This window comes from Thrips palmi, unplaced genomic scaffold, assembly GCF_012932325.1.
Source record: "Thrips palmi isolate BJ-2018 unplaced genomic scaffold, TpBJ-2018v1 HiC_scaffold_6, whole genome shotgun sequence".
In the NCBI taxonomy this organism is placed as follows: Eukaryota; Metazoa; Arthropoda; class Insecta; order Thysanoptera; family Thripidae; genus Thrips; species Thrips palmi.
Genome location: NW_023144633.1, coordinates 3,507,674 through 3,523,281, shown reverse-complemented (window position 1 = coordinate 3,523,281; position 15,608 = coordinate 3,507,674). Strand labels below are relative to the sequence as shown.

Genomic DNA, 15,608 nt, shown 5'->3' with positions numbered 1-15,608 from the left:
CAACTCTCTTTCACATCTTGCAATTTTTTAATCTCTGCGAAAGCAGCTTGAATGCGTTTTTGTAATATAATTACTGCCACTTTTTTTGTTTCTTTTTTTTTGTAAAACGCGCTTGTTTTTTTTTTTACTTTTTCTTCTTTGCCGCTTGGTGGATGGGTTTGGTTTCCTGGGTGTGCACAGTGTTTCTCGTTCGCGCTTGGCGCCTAGTCGCGTGCTGTACTACAGTGTGAGAGTTTGCACAGTGTGGCGGAGTGACTCGTGTGCTGATGGCCGTGTTTGTCCCGCAGGTGCCCCCCGACGTGCCGAAGCGCACCTCGTCCATCACGCCGCTGCCGGGCGCGGGCCAGGGCCTCGGCCAGGGCCTCGGCCAGGGCCTCGGCCACCAGGGCCGCACCTCGCTGTCGTCGCTGCCCGGGCGGCTGGGCGGCGGCTCGCTGGGCGGCGACAGTGGCAGCATCACGTCCGTGCACTCGTCGGGCTCGGACAGCAGCAGCCACACTGCCACCGCCAGCGCGGGCTGCGACCAGCGCTGCGACCAGCTCTGCGACCCGCGATGCGACGACGGCCCCGGCCGCTCCACGTCGCCGCTCTGGAAGCGCAAGGAGCAGGAGTGCTCCGCCGGCCTCGTCCTGCAGGGCCAGCTCCAGGGCCAGCTCCAGGGCCAGGCGCAGCAGCTGCAGGGAAGTCCTGCCTTCAACATGCAGGAGCCCCCACAGCACGTCATGTACAAGGTGCGTACCGCAACGTTGCTGTCATTTAGACCGCCTGGCGAGCTGAGGTTCTAATTTTTTCATTGTTTTTCAGGTGTCGGAAACTGTGAGGAAGAGACAGTATCGAGTCGGGCTCAATTTATTCAACAAGAAACCGGAGCGAGGAATCAGCTACCTTATCCGACGAGGCTTCTTAGAAAATTCCCCTCAAGGAGTGGCTAGATTTCTCATCTCTCGCAAGGGACTGAGCAAGCAGATGATTGGAGAGTATCTAGGCAATTTGCAAAGTCCCTTCAACATGGCCGTGCTTGAATGCTTTTCCGACGAGCTGGACCTCTGCGGAATGGCTGTGGATGTTGGTCTTCGGAAATTCCAGTCCCACTTCCGCATGCCAGGAGAAGCGCAGAAGATTGAGAGGCTGATGGAAGTGTTCTCAACAAGATACTGTCGCTGTAATCAGGATGTTGTCGCCAGACTACGTTCACCAGATACCGTCTTTGTCCTAGCGTTTGCTATCATTATGCTCAATACTGATCTTCACACTCCCAACATCAAAGCCGAAAGACGGATGAAACTTGAGGACTTCATAAAAAATTTAAGAGGTATTGTCTCATTTATTTAAAAAATTTATATCTTTCATATTTTTGTCTCTTCCTTTATATAGACAATGATTCATGTTGTTTTTTTTTTTTTTCTTTTTTTCTCTCCAGGAATTGATGACTGCCATGACATCGATAAAGACATGCTTGCTGGCATTTATGATCGTGTGAAGAGTAATGAATTCAAGCCAGGCTCTGACCATGTCACTCAAGTTATGAAAGTCCAAAGCACGATTGTTGGAAAGAAACCTAACATGGCGTTACCACACAGACGTTTGGTTTGCTATTGCCGCTTGTATGAAGTACCAGATCCTTACAAAAAGGAAAGACCAGGAGTTCACCAAAGAGAAGTTTTCCTCTTCAATGACTTGCTTGTAATCACTAAGATACTTTCCAAGAAGAAAAATTCTGTGACATATACATTCCGACAAAGTTTTCCTCTGTGTGGTATGATGGTGACTTTATTTGATGTGCCATGTAAGTAGTAATAGTTTGCGACGCTAACGCCTACAGCAAATATGGTGAACTCGTTTTCCTAAGACACTTCTTGCTCTTTCAGATTATCCCTTTGGAATTCGATTGTCTCAGCGTGTGGATGGGAAGGTGCTGGTCACCTTCAATGCTCGCAATGAGCATGACCGTTGCAAGTTTGCAGAAGATCTTAGGGAATCTGTTTGTGAAATGGATGAGATGGAAAATCTACGTATTGAAGCTGAGCTGGATAGACAGAAGAGCAGTCACGCTGTGCGAACTGCTAGAACTGGTGCTGCTGGCAGCACTGGGGGCAGTTTGAACAATAACTCTGACAACAGAGATTCAGGTGTGGCTGATGTCGAAGCTATGTACACATGTGGGCCTCAGGAAAACTGTGTACGAGGAGAAGCTGAAGCTTGTGGGATGGAACGAGAACGTCTTGTGTCTACTGATGTATCCCTAAAACGTTCTGCTCTCAGTAATTCCCTCCTTGATATTCATGAACAATGTAAGTTAAAATCTACTATGAAAGAAGTTGGTGTATTTGCGCCAATAAACAGTGTTGTAGTGTAGCACATTTTATTTTATTTTATTTTTTGTCTACAGTTATAGCTACCGAGAAACCTCAGCGCAGGGGCAGTGTTGGGTCCCTGGATAGTGGAATGTCCATCTCTTTCCAGTCAACATCAGCTAGCACAGTGAGCAGGGACTCCTCTCCTCAGAATGTGCAACCATCTCCTGGTGCCATTGCCAAAGGTGTTGGCAAAGCAGTGTGTCATATCCAAAGTCATCCACACCAAATGCAGCAGCCGCACAATCATGTGTTGCACCCAAACCACGCAGGGCACATGGGCCATGCTGGGCACCCTGCCCACCCTGGGCAACCGTCTCTCTTGAGTGGTTTATTTGCGAAGAGAGAACGGAAGGTTTTTCGAGATGAAAACAGCCCATACAGTCGCAGTACTGAAGTCTAGTCCTCTCTGGCCCATTGCCTGTGAAATCTCTAGTCCTGATCTGGCCAGTGATATTGACCTAGATCTTTTTTTAGCTGCAATTTGACAGTTGAGTGATAAACTATGTGCATATTTTTTGGTTGTTCTTTTTTTAAAATTGTATCGTTTCAATCAAAGTTGTGTTATAGTTGCTTAGAGTGTCTTTGGGTAACCGATTTGAGCAACTCTATGTTTATCATTTGTCCTGTGGTTCCTTGTTTTGTTTCATTCAACTGTCAAAATGCAAAGGATGTTTGTGGGTCTTCTTAGTTCTATTTTTCTTAACTTAATATCTTTCTTTCTTGACCCTGTTATAAACTTTGTTGAGGCTGTGTTTTGTGGTTGTAAAGGTGGCTTATTATCAATTTTGGTTTCATGTTAACTGAGAGTCCTTACAGGCTTATGTACCAAAGCCTAATGAAATGTGCTGTTTCCCTTCCTATGTTCATTCACTTGATAGGGTCCAAACTAGGGAACTTGAGACTGCACTTAACGGAAGGTGCATTTTATCCAGCTCAGCATTAATGTCAACTTTGTCAAATTGTCATATGTAGTTGACTTGGACTTATTTTAAAAATAACTTCTTGGAAACTTTATTACCTTAACTTGTTGCCAATAAGATAAATTACAATATTGTCATTGTTTGGAAGTATTTAAACCATGGTCATCTACTTCTGTTTTTAAGTTTTATAGTAAGAATGTAAATGGCATGTTCCATAAACTATTTTTAACTTTTTTGAACCAATGATCACTCTGTTGTCACACTGCCATTCTCCCACACTGTTTTAAGCGCATGTGGAGCAGTTTTTGTGTCTTCTAATTTTCAAATTGTTTAGTCATTCCTTATAGAAGCCAATTTGAACTTGTGGTTGTTCCGCTCTGTTTTTGCACTGTCTCGATTTAATTTTATCTTCTTGTGGACCAGTACTTTTATGTCTTTTTCCTGTTTTGTTTTTTTTGTTTTTCTTGATTTGGTTGGTGACTGGTTTGGTGTTTGTAGTCTGCAACGATTGCCATTGATTATATCTGATAATGTCTCATTTATCGTGGCTGAATTATGCTCTGGATAAAATTGTAACTGTATAAATTTTCTGCATAAATAATAAGTTTGAAGGGTTCATGATTTGTTTCGATAATTTTTTAAAATGTTACCCGTTTCTTCTTTGTATTATTTTTGTCTGATTGAAAACTTGTTAATTTATCTTAGGAATTCCTAGTATTGTGGGTGCTAGTCTGTTTTCACCTTCCGGTTACAATTAAACCTGCTTCAGGTTCTAACTTCCCTTTGTGGGTCAGAGCCTTTATAAGTCATGTGCAGTGTGCTCTCTAGTTAATTAAAATACAATATACCCTCCTAAAGGGCCAGTCCTTTAGGAGGGTATGTTGCATTTTTATTCAGTTTTGTCTTTCTCAGGCTTATGTTCAATAATTTCTGTTTTTGTTACATAAGAATGTGAAAAAAAGAAGTCAAAATTGCTCGGATGTTGTCTTTATAATGGGGGGTGTTCTAATATTATGATCGTAAGCTAGCAACGCCTCGGAAGTCTTTTTCCTTTGTCTAATTTAAGTAATCTAATCTGTACATATTGTAATCTCATAAGCAATATTTAATGTTTTGTATATCTTTTGTAATCCATTGTATACCTTTTCTAATTAATTTGTTTAATACTTCTTTACCAATCATGTTGTTTGGAATCATCTGCATGCCAATTTGTTTGTCCTGTGTTAAAATTTTGAACCAAAGTTTTACTTTATTGAGTTGACGTTTTCTTTCTTTGAGGTTGGTGCTTTTAGTCCCCTTTATACTCAGCAATATTGAGAAGGATTCATTTAAGTTTATGATAATGTTAATAAGATTAACTCATAGTTTTCTATAATATATGACTTTTATTCATCATTATTATCATTTCTCATCAAACTTCACTGTAAATATGTATCTATTGTGTACAGATTCTTGAAGAGCAGGCGATTGTTACCTAGATGATAAATATACCAGAATATAACAGAGAGGAGTGTGTCCCTTCTTTTATGATGACCCTGGTTATCCCAGAAAAACATGACTTACATTTCCATTTGAAACAAAGTGGCACTCTCAATAATTCACGTGGCGCCGGTGCCATGGCAACACCTTCGATGGCGCGGGAGCAACTACCATGGTGCCCCTAATTTTTTTTTTCATTCCCTGCCTTTCCCAGCGTTTCCTCGGCGCCGGGATGTCGCCACTGTCGGCACCATGACGACCATGACACCGTACCCTTTTCCAGGCTCTGCTTAACTGCGTCCCGCGGCCGGAGGACCCGGGGGGTGGCGCGCGGGGGCTCAGAGGTCATGCAGACACCATGGGCATTCAGGTACCATTCCAACTCAAACTACCACGAGAAAGCACCCCTCTCTCCCCCCCCCCCAAAAAAAAAAACACACACCAAAAAAAAAACAGACGCAACCGCCGGTACTTGAACCCATGATCTCACCCCCCAGGCAGGTGAGGCGCTGTCGGCGCTGTTCTGGGAGGGCAAGTGTCGCGAGCTCCTTGGAGAGCTGGCGGCGGCGCACGACGTCTCACAGGCAAGGACTTTCCGCCACAGCCACTTCGGCCACCTCCCCGACGACTACATGACAGAAACTAAGGCGGCTCTGGTCCTAGGTGATGGTGGGCGAAGTCCGCGCCAAGTCCTTGGAATCGTCAGAATGGCAGCAACGCTTCGCGCGCCTCGAGGTACGCGCACACTGTAGCACGCTGTCACCTAAGGAGCCTGTTTGAGCCCCTCTCTCCGTGCAGGCCGAGAAGAACCGATGTCTCGAGGAGAAATCCAGGACGGCGCGGCAGCTGCAGGAGCAGGAGGCGAAGTGGCAGCGAGAGAGGCAGGACTTGGAGCTGGCGGTGAGGCAGCTCATTCCGAGCACTGAGCTGTCTGCAGCAGGGGTGGCCGATTGCCGCCGATTGCCCGTCGCGAACGTTTAGAGGCTCGCCGTTCTCAAGGCCCATGCCTCTGCCTGCCAGGCACAGCGCCAGGGCGCCGTGGTGGACAGGCTGCGCACCCAGGTGGCCGACGGCGAGCAGGAGGCCCAGCGTTGGCGGCAACGCGCGGACCGCGCCGAGAAGGACCTGCGCGACACGCAGGTACACCGCAAGCTGGAAGGCTAGCCAAGGCTGCCCAGGCTTCCAAGGCTCTAGCCCCTGTGGACTCGAGCGTAGGCAACGCTCCGCACGCGCGCGTCGGCGGGCCGGCCTGTCCTCGATTCGCAGGCGTTCACAGTCTCGGTGGGGTGCGCAGGACCGGGCGCGCGCAGCTTTCGCCAGGCTCGTGGCTCGCTACAAGCACCTCCAGCAGCACCACCAGGAGTACCAGCAGGAGTACCAGCAGCGGCAGGCCAGGGACACGGCCGACCAGGGCGTGCAGGCCGGCGGGGAGACGAGGACAGTGGAGCGGGGCGTGCAGGCCAGTGAGAAGGCGGAGACGGCCGAGCAGGGCGTGCAGGCCGGCGGGCAGGCGTCCCGCAAACAGTGTCGCGCCGTCCAGTGCCGGCCGCCGCGCCGCAACGCCTCCACCAGCACGGCCAGCGCGGCCACCCGGCCCCGCCACCGCGCCACCAACACGGAGCCACCCGACGACGAGGCCGCGGCATCCCCGCCAAGCCCGCCAAGGCAGACAAGTCCGCCAGGAGAGAGGGGCGGCGGCGCCGGAGACGCGCTCACGCCCCAGCAGCAGCAGCCCATCTTCGTGCCCACGGAGAACCTGCTGGACGTGAGCGTGGACCGCTTGGACGAGCTGCTACGGCCCAGCCCGGACCGCCCGCCGGAACGGCCGCCGGAACTCCAAGCGGCACGTCCGCCGGAACCTGTGCGCCCGCTGGAACTCCCGCCGGAACGCCTTCTGGAACGCCCGCTGGAACGCCTTCTGGAACGCCCGCTGGAACGCCCTCCGGAACGCCCCGTGGCGCCGATGAGCGGCCCCGGCATGGACGACCTGGAGAGCGTGCTCACGGCAGTGCGCGCCAAGCTGGTGCAAACACTGCAGCTGCACCTCGCGCAACGGTCAAGGCGTCCTGTGAGTCCGACCAGCCTCCACGACGGCCACCTCGACAACCGGCCGCGCCACCGGCCCCGCCAGACGGAGCAGGAGACGCAGGTGTGGCCGGGGGACATCCTCGAGGACAGCGTCACCACGCTCCAGAAGGACGTCAAGGACGGGGAGTCCCAGACCAGCCGGGGCCAGCCCGAACAGGTGCGGCGGCAAAGTCAAAAGCCTTTGCGTTGAACATGTTGAACAGACAATCACTCAGGCTTTCTTACCCCAGCGCATCGTGAAGCAAGACGTGCTGGACAGGCACGCGGTGGCGCTGCTCAGCTGGTCACTGCGACGTGCTTCAAGTCACCGGCCCCACCGACACCATGCGTAAGCGGCTAGCGGCTGGCCGCGGTCTAGCCACCCCACCCACGCACAGCCGCACCCTAACTTCCTCTGCCCCAGGTCGCCGAAGCGCCTGTCGAGGCGGCCTGCCCGGCCAGCGCCGCGGCCTCCACCGCCTGCTCGCGGGTGCAGGGCCTCGCGGCCGCGGAAGTGGCGGCCGGGAGGGCCGTCGACGTGGAGGCCGCCCGACTGGCGGCGCCTGCGCGACCGCCTCCGCCGCCACATCTGGCCGTCGCTGGAGGACGTCGTCCGGCCCGTCACCGCGGCCACGGCGTGCACCACGGAGCAGCCCCTGCACGTGCACCTGGCCAGCATCAAGGCCCTCTGCGCCAGGGCGGCGCGCGACGGCGCGCGGAGACAGCAGCAGCTGGTTCGCGCCCGCCAGCGAATCTCCCAGTTGACAGCGCAGCTGGCGGCGGTCGCGGTACCCTTCCCAACGGCACTGTTCAGTAGCTTTGTCGAAGAGACTTCTAACCACAGCCACGGCGTGCACCAGGAGGAGCCCGAGCGCGCGCGCACACACAACATCTTCCTCCAGCGGCGGCTCCAGGACCTCATCGACAGCAGCGCCGTGACCGCCGGCGACCTGGCCGCGCTGCGGTCCGTGCACGCCAAGCTCACGGGGCAGCTCTCCGGCCAGCTCCCCGGGCAGCACGACGAACCAGGGCAGGGCTCCGACGAGCAGTCGGCCGACTCCGGCATCGAGAAGGTACAGCCTCAGAAGGGAAGGCGAGGCCTGGGCGAGGCAAGGGGCGCGGACAGACCCGGCCTGAGCGCGCCCGCTCCACAGAGCAACGACGCCACCGAGGACAACCAGTCCACGGCGGACTCGAAGCGGCAGGCGAAGCTGGTGGACGACGACGAGGGCGAGGAGGGCGACGAACAGCACTCGGTGACGTGCCCTGGCGGCGGCGGTGACCAGACCTACTGCTGCGGCGAGAGCTGCGGGGTGGCCGGCGTGGAGGCGAAGGGGTGGTAAGCGAGCGGCCGGCTGCTCGAACTGCCCTGCGGCAGCCTGGAACGCGGTGGTCTTGTTGCCGCAGGTTGGAGGAGCAGCTGGACCACACGCCGTCCAAGCTCGTCGAAGGCCTGCCCGACGAGCGCGACCTGGCTGAGGTGACAGGGGAAACCTCCTTCCACCGTCGCGGTGCGTTTCGCGTTGCCAACGCCGCCGTGCTGCAGGTGGACGCGAAGGTGCGGCGCGCGGTGCGGCACTTGGGTGCCTGCAGCCGCGGGTGCCGCGCCGCCAGCGCCGAGTGCGTGCTGCTGCTGCGCGCGGTGCCGCTGCTGGCGAGACAGCTGCTCATCGAGCGTCGCCGCGTCGCCCACAACAAGAGCCCCGAGGCCAGGCTGCTGCCCGCGCCGCCGCCCAACACGCCCCGCGACCTGGACGCGCTGCTGCTGCGCGGCCCGCACCGCGCCGTGCTGGTCAACGCGCACCGCGTGCTGTCCAGGAGCTGCGCCGCGCGCCTGCAGGTAGGCACTCGAATGTGTTTGGCCGATTCGATTGGGCTGTGACTGGCGCGTGTCGAACTGCAGGCGCAGAGCCTCGCGCACCAGCAGCACCTGCACGCCGTGCGCGACCAGCACCACCGCCACGTGCAGGCGCTGCGCGCCACGCACACCCAGGCCGTCGGCAAGCTCATGGACCAGCACGCCGTGGCCATGTGCCGCGAGCGCGACCAGCTGCGGCTCCAGCTGCGCGCCGAGGTGCAGCGCGACCTGCAGAGGGACATGCGGGCCGTGCTGGCGCGCTCCACCGCGCACATCGAGGCCCTGCACCAGGCCCAGCTCACCAGCCTGCTGCGGACCAACCCGCCCACGCCCGGCCCCAGCCCCGGCCCTGGCGCAGGTCCGTGGCGCTGGCGCCAACGCCGTGCCGCAGCTTCGGCAACTTATTGGAGTAATTGGTGTGTGTCGGCAGGGCAGAATGCACCTCGAGACGCGGAACGCGCGGAAGCGGAAGTAGGCAGGCCGGAAGTAAGGCCGGGAACAGCAGGGCGGCCAGAGCCAAGCAGCACCAGCCCCCACCAGCTAAAGGTGGGCGTCAACGCCAACTCGTCCAGTGTGTGCACATGCCCTCGGACGACTCGGTGACAAACTGGTCCCAACATCTCCGCAGGGGTGGTTCGAGATTCGCGAAGCTGAAGTGGTGATGCAGGCGGCTACTCTGGCGTTGCAGTCCATTAGTGAGGAATCACTGTCTCACTCGCCCTCGTCCTGCTCCGAGCTCAAAGCGTCTGGTGGATACCCTCTTCCAAGTGGGCTCACTTTTTTACAATGTTGATTTTGATACTCTTGTGGCCATTTTTTTTTGTTAACCTTCTTTCTACTTGTGTTTTTTGTTACTATTTTATGTTGGGTCTTTTTGTTTGTTTTTGTTTTGTTTTTTTTCTAAGAAAAAATCTTTTAATTTCTACATATTTTTATTTTGTTATGACAACTAATCTAGTGATTCACACCTTAATAATTCTGTACTTAGGAAAAAATTAGATTGATATTTACAGGAAAATTATACAATTTGCGATTGTACTATTTAAATAAACTATGATTTTTCTCTTTTTTTGAATATTCTTTCTCGTTTTCCGGAGCTTCTGTGAATGATATCACTTACATGAGGCTTATGATCGAAGATTTTCATGACGGTGGCCTTGGCTTCAGTCAACTGGTCAGCAATGACACGGCTTCGCTGCATATTGCCCTGTAAACAATAGCAAAAGAGTAAGGATCAAAAAATAAATAAAACACAACTGCACACAAAGATATCAACAAATAAGTGGGTTTCAAGTACCTTGATAAGTTCATTCACACGGTTCACATCCTTGTCTTCATCTTGCTCTGTCTTTCCCTGCTTTTGCAGCACTCCTAACATAGACTCTAACTGCTGGCATACTTCTGATTCAACATCGGCCTATAAAACAAAAGAAAAGCTCATTAATAAAAGAGACTTAGTTATTTTAAGAGAGGAACTGAGATGCTTAGCATCCAGACACTTACCAAGTCTTCCATTTGAGCCGTTAAATGGTGAACCTTCCACCCATTCAGCCTCTGATAAATATGACGCTGGGAAGCTAAATCACCTACAGAGGGCCTCCTTTCATCTTTTGGTCTCACATCACTGTGCCTTAAGAAGTGATTATTTCGGGACTTCCAAGAATAACGGTAGGTACTCAGTAGGGAGATGTTGGGCCTCTTCAGAGTGAATTCTCTAGGGGCAGGCGGAGGTGGAGGCAGAGCCTGTTGCAGTTGCTGTTGCTGCTGCAGCTGCTGTTGCTGCTGTAATACTTGTTGATGAAGTTGCTGTGGCTCTTGAGCTTGTTGATTCAGAGGAAAATCGTCACCTGAAATACATTAAAAATTATAAGACAACAGATTGATGAGAAGAGTTAGAAATGATGAGAATTTGGTTTACCATTATCTTCAGCAAGAAATTCCATATCTTCATCACTCATTTTGTGCTCTTGAAGCTCATTGCCCGTTCTGAAAGAAAGCGTCAAAATTAGTTCTCCAACATTCAAAAAAGCAGTATAATGTTGTTCAGTTGTTTTTTTTTTTTTAAATTCATGATGTACTTACAGCTGCTGCTTGCGCGGCTTCTTGCGCGGACTCATTTCAGTGCCGTGCAGTCCAGCGGCCTGCAGGCCCGCGGTAATGCTCGCAGCCGTCGGGGGCGGCTGGTTGGTTCCCGCAGGAGGGGATTCCTGGCCTGGCGACGACGTTGCCGAGATCGTGGTCGACCCGCTGGACTGCGGTCCGCCAGAGTCGGGCCGCTTGGGGGGAGACGGTGGAGACGGCGGGTTGGCAGCGGGAGGAAGACTGCTTGCTGTGCCCGAGGGAGGAATAGAGCTCATGCTCTGAAGCAGAGGTGTCAGATTTTTCTGAGCCTTCATTGGAGAGCTGCAATGTTAAAAATGTTACAGGATGATGCCAGTCAGGCACGGAAACAATCCAAATGCTGGAGAACAGGTCACAAACTCGACTCACCCTTCATTATCTCTTTTCCTGAGAATGCTGGGGCGGGGTGAGGCGTTGGGCTTGTTGGGGGTGGTGGGTGTGGGCCCTGGAGTCTGGGACTGCGAGCTTGGGTGAAGTGAGGAGTGGGTGAGGTGGACAGTGGTGTGCGGCTGAGAGTGCGAAAGCACCTGAGACATGGCCAGAGATAATGGCACTGGCACGGACGACGCCGGCTGCGTTTGGGCCAGTGTGGTGGCGTGTGAAGAGTGGGCGGTGGCACTTTGAGAGCTGGAATGAATGATTTGGGGTTGGGAGATGGGAGCCTGGCCTTGGGGATGCATCTGGATGTGAACCGGAGTGGTCACCATCTGGATCTGCATCGGAAGATGGCCCGCCGTCGAGGATGTCACAGGCTGCGACACCACTTGCGTGACTATCTGTGTAGGCTGGGAAGTCTGCGTGGAGTCAGACTGACTGCTGGCTTGCGAAACCGAAGGTGTACTTGGGGTCGAGCCACTTTGGGCAGCTGTAGCGGAAACTGGCAACGCTTGTACAGGGAGGAGGCTACCATCAGCCGCTATGTAGGTTGTTCCTGTTACACCACCTGCAAAAAGGCAGGAGTATACATGAAGTCCACACTTGCGTAACACTCGAGGGAGAGAGGAGAGAAACACAGACAGCGACAATAGCGCCTTTACCTTCGGCGGGGACGACGGCGTGGATGGGCAGGGCCGTGCGGGACGGGTCCAGCACCATGATGGAGTTGAAGCGCGGCGGCTGCCCCGGCTGCCCGGTGCTCACCACGTTGCTCACCACACTGCTCAGCACGTTGCTGCCGATGCTGGCCACGGTGCCCGCCGCGCTGCCCGAGCCAGCGCTGGTCACCACACTGGTCGCCACGGCCACCGGCACACTGGTCGTGCTGGAAGCCGCGGCCGCAGCGCCAGGCGCAGAGGCAATGGCTGCAGGGTGGACAACGACAAGACAGTTACGCTTCATTCTCCTCATGGAATGGAACCTTGCTTCAAAACGAAAATAAATTCCAGTTACCGTGTGGAGCGGTTCCAACGGGCCGAGCAGCAGTGGCCTGCACTATGAATGGAGGTCCGCCAGCGTAGCGTTGAGCAACGTTGGCCACTTGGTACGAGCCAGCAGGAGCTTCGTAGAAGTAGGTTGCTGGCTGGATTGGGAAGGTGCCACTACGCTCTCCAGCTGGACCTATCACAAAAAAACAAAACAAAAAAACAGGGGAGGTGAAATAAGAAAGACAAAGAGGGACAACACTGTTAATTTAGGTAAAGGAAAAGAACTAACCTGGCGATGATCGGTGTGCAGTTTGAATGTAAACACTTGGTTGGCCTTGTACAGGACGCACCTGCTGACCAGCAACAGGAACTGGACGAGACGCAACTGGATTAAAAAAGAAGGGGCAATTATAGCTAATAGATTGAACATGAAATTAGAGGTGGCAACTGAAAAGATTAAGTTACCTGGTTTTGGAGCAGGTGTTGAGGCCGGAGAGGTTAAAATAGATGGCACAGGAGCCAAAGTTGTTGTCGGTGCAACTCCGGGTGGAACTGCTGTTACAACAGAGCGAAGAGGACCACCTGCCACTGCAGCCACAGTGACCACCGCAGAGGCCATCACTTTAGATTGGCCAGGCAAGGCCCGCAACGTGGCAGGCTGGAGTGAAGGCAGAGCCGAAGGCTGTGGCGGCTGAACAGATGAGATTGTGGAGGTTGTGGCAGGGCCTTGGGCGGAGACCTGCCCCACCGACTGAGTGGAAACTGCAGTGACTGTTGTTGACGCTGAACCAGGAGTTGGGGTCGGCTTGAGTGGGGCCACCCCGAGCACTGGATGCAGAGAGACTACACCACGGCCAGCACCAGCGGTACCTAGACGGACTGGGGTGGGCGGCATTCTGCCAGCCTGCATGGCAACTTGATGAGAGCCTGTCAATCATCCAAATAAATTAGAAAAGAGTCTAAAGAGCTACTGGGCAAAAGCAATAAGGCAAACATAAGAAGCTCCGAGTTAGTCAATTATGCAAGTACCGTGTATGAACCATGTCATTTCTTGTTTTCATACCACAGTTGAAGACTGTCAGCTAAAGTGAGGTATGAAAGATATCAATCTATCAATCCTTCACAGGTTCTACCAAGATTGCTAACTGGATTTGATTTATTGTAAATCTTTGAATCAAAGCTACTACCATTTATTTACATGTCTCCACTTCTTTGGAGTGACAATAAAAGCCAGGTTAACAAATTAAGAGGGGAAAAAAAAGAAAGAAAAACTACTACTACATTGTTACACTCCAAAGAAAAGAGAAAACGTACTTGTATAAGTGACTGTTCGTCCCTGAGGCACCCGAGCGGATGGGCTGACAATCCTTGCACCTGAAGAGGGTAAAGCTGTAGCAACTGCAAGACGAGTTGTGCCAGTTTGCACCCCGATCAAACCAGGAGATGCAAGTCGAGCGGGAGTTGCCAAAACAACAGCAGGTGGGTTTGTTGGAAGTGTTGTAACAGTACCAGCCTGAGCACCCAGATTGAAAAACAGAACAAAAAATTTATAATTTATTGGCTGGATTTGAATCTTAAAAAACCAAACAACCAGTATGACTGTTTCACTCTTTTACCTGGGTTATTGGTCGTGGTTTACCCCCAGCAGCCAAGGTTACACTTGAAAGGGTGGGCTGGAGTGAAGGCTGAGTTTGAGTAATGACTTGCATGGTGGGCTGAGCAGCTGGCTGACTGGTTGAAAGTGTTACAGCTTGACCGACCGTCTGAGTGACTATCTGAACTGGTGCTCCAGGTTGAGATGATAGGGCAGGAGGGGCTGCTAGACGACTTTGACTGCAAAACAGAGTCAAAAACTAAGTCCTTGAATTTAAAAATAAATATGGAAGGGAGTTTGCTGCAAAATTTACCCAACAAGTGGTGTCACACGTCCCTGCTGCAGAGGAACTGGACTCTTTCCAAATGATTTCTCCAAAGGGGGGCGTGGAGTATCAGATCTTTGAGGTGTAATTGGTCTTGAACCTGAAAAATGACGACACTTTAGTTTTTGCTCCATAATTTCTGACTGGGTAATAAAGAAATTCTAACAAACCAGAAGGGGCTGGTGAACTGGCAGGCCGAGTGCGAATTTGATGCTGTGGTGGTTGTGGTGCTGGGCTTGGAGCTCTGCTGGATCCCCTGATGCTCACCAGGCTGTAAATAAGATAAATATTAATATCAGAACGCGTTTGGCTTTCTAGGGTTGTTACCAATAAGCCATCAGCAGAGACTCACCTTCCTGCAGGGCCAGAGCGCACTGTAGCCAGTGATGCTGGTCTAGGCATGGCAATGTTAGCAACAGCCGCAGCTCCTGAAAATTACAATGAATTTATAAATAAATGATAACCACTTCTTGCTGTTTTGATGGTACAGATGGGCCAAACAAAACTATCTCACCTCGTGGCACATGATATGAAGTTTGCTGAGCAGGTCTGATGACATTCCCACCTGAGACAAATATTCAGTTAGACACTTTAAATCAAGAAAAAATGTTGGAAATAAAATATACATTTCAAATAAAATTGTTGCTTTACTTGGTTTAGAGATGCCTCCCACTGACTGGGTTGGGGGTGGGGCATTGGTCGACGCAGATGGTGCCGTACTGGCGGGTGGACCCCCCGACTGCATTGTCTGTGAATTCATAAGGGTTCCTAACTCAGTATCAGGGTGACTTGAGCTCAGGCCAAGAGAAGATTATCACTGCAGTGCTACTATAATTGTAGCTCCAGGAAGAAAAACACAGGGTTTGAGAATAAGGTAGGATAGACATGCTAATGAGTAGGGATGTTTTGTATTGCGACATAGGCCTTAAGCTAATAGAACAAAGAAGAATTTCGACAAAAACTTAAAGAGTTTTTAATTGAAAGAAACAAAACAAAATAAGAATTGAATGAGGCCAGTAAGATAGGTAGTTTTATGGAGTGGAGGCTCTGAAACCGCGAAACACAATATGAGGACCTTAGCACAAAACACAAATAAAGTGCAGAAATAAATTGAAATAAATATAAATACAAAAAAAAAGAAAGGGCATATAGCGTTTCATATCGACGTTTGACTAGCATGATCAGGCCACAGAAAATATATTTGAAGAGAACCTTCAGGTTATATATGCAGCTCATTTCTATCACGACCAAGTAAGGAAAGAAGAACCTTTCCATTCGCTACTCATCGCGCAGATACAAAAACTTACGATTGATTTTGTTGGAAGCACACTGATTCCCTACATGAATGGAAAATGTTCGAGAATATCAGGAAAAAATACGGTCTTCGGCCAGACACAGCTGACGACTTTTCACCGACGCCAAAACACTACGCTATGCCACGCCACTTTCAAAGAAGAGGAGAGGGAGGGGGGAAACCGGTTTTCAAGATCGGCAACTCTCGCGCTGAATCTCTCGCCGCAGCA

At 51.8% G+C, this 15,608-nt stretch overlaps 3 protein-coding genes across 5 annotated transcripts in view; 2 read left to right on the top strand and 1 right to left on the bottom strand.

Annotated features, from left to right (window-relative positions):
• LOC117651986 (IQ motif and SEC7 domain-containing protein 2) overlaps positions 1-4,782 on the top strand; it is a 54,696-nt gene extending 49,914 nt beyond the window's left edge. Inside the window, exons 5-9 of the mRNA XM_034396612.1 lie at positions 288-731; positions 805-1,312; positions 1,421-1,786; positions 1,869-2,291; positions 2,390-4,782. Of these exons, the coding sequence (XP_034252503.1) occupies positions 288-731; positions 805-1,312; positions 1,421-1,786; positions 1,869-2,291; positions 2,390-2,757 (2,109 nt within the window). The 3' untranslated portion in view covers positions 2,758-4,782. The remainder of the gene's footprint in view (positions 1-287; positions 732-804; positions 1,313-1,420; positions 1,787-1,868; positions 2,292-2,389) is intronic.
• Positions 4,783-4,874: 92 nt separating this feature from the next.
• On the top strand, positions 4,875-9,002 carry LOC117651985 (the record flags this gene model as incomplete). The annotated part of the gene is made up of 13 exons (XM_034396611.1): positions 4,875-4,931; positions 5,040-5,126; positions 5,254-5,491; positions 5,538-5,656; positions 5,777-5,896; positions 6,051-6,130; positions 6,221-6,607; positions 6,725-7,001; positions 7,075-7,170; positions 7,366-8,053; positions 8,110-8,303; positions 8,370-8,663; positions 8,727-9,002. Coding segments are annotated over exons 1-13 (2,859 nt in total), but the record flags the coding sequence as incomplete, so codon positions are not given.
• Positions 9,003-9,594: 592 nt separating this feature from the next.
• On the bottom strand, positions 9,595-15,550 carry LOC117651903 (histone deacetylase complex subunit SAP130-A). Of its 3 annotated transcripts, none has more exons than XM_034396455.1 (18): positions 15,393-15,550; positions 14,737-14,833; positions 14,600-14,650; positions 14,438-14,513; positions 14,256-14,356; positions 14,074-14,185; positions 13,783-13,999; positions 13,481-13,679; positions 12,632-13,093; positions 12,456-12,551; positions 12,192-12,359; positions 11,840-12,103; positions 11,172-11,745; positions 10,764-11,084; positions 10,600-10,667; positions 10,185-10,528; positions 9,979-10,098; positions 9,595-9,888 (listed from the first exon to the last, which is right to left on the bottom strand). In XM_034396455.1, exons 2-18 carry the CDS (start codon positions 14,828-14,830, stop codon positions 9,733-9,735), a joined length of 3,423 nt encoding a protein of 1,140 aa, XP_034252346.1. In that variant the 5' UTR covers positions 14,831-14,833; positions 15,393-15,550; the 3' UTR covers positions 9,595-9,732. The 3 variants fall into 3 exon arrangements, with proteins under 3 accessions (XP_034252346.1, XP_034252347.1, XP_034252348.1); XM_034396456.1 differs by having other exon boundaries at positions 11,172-11,733; XM_034396457.1 differs by having other exon boundaries at positions 13,541-13,679.
• Positions 15,551-15,608: the final 58 nt, after the last annotated feature.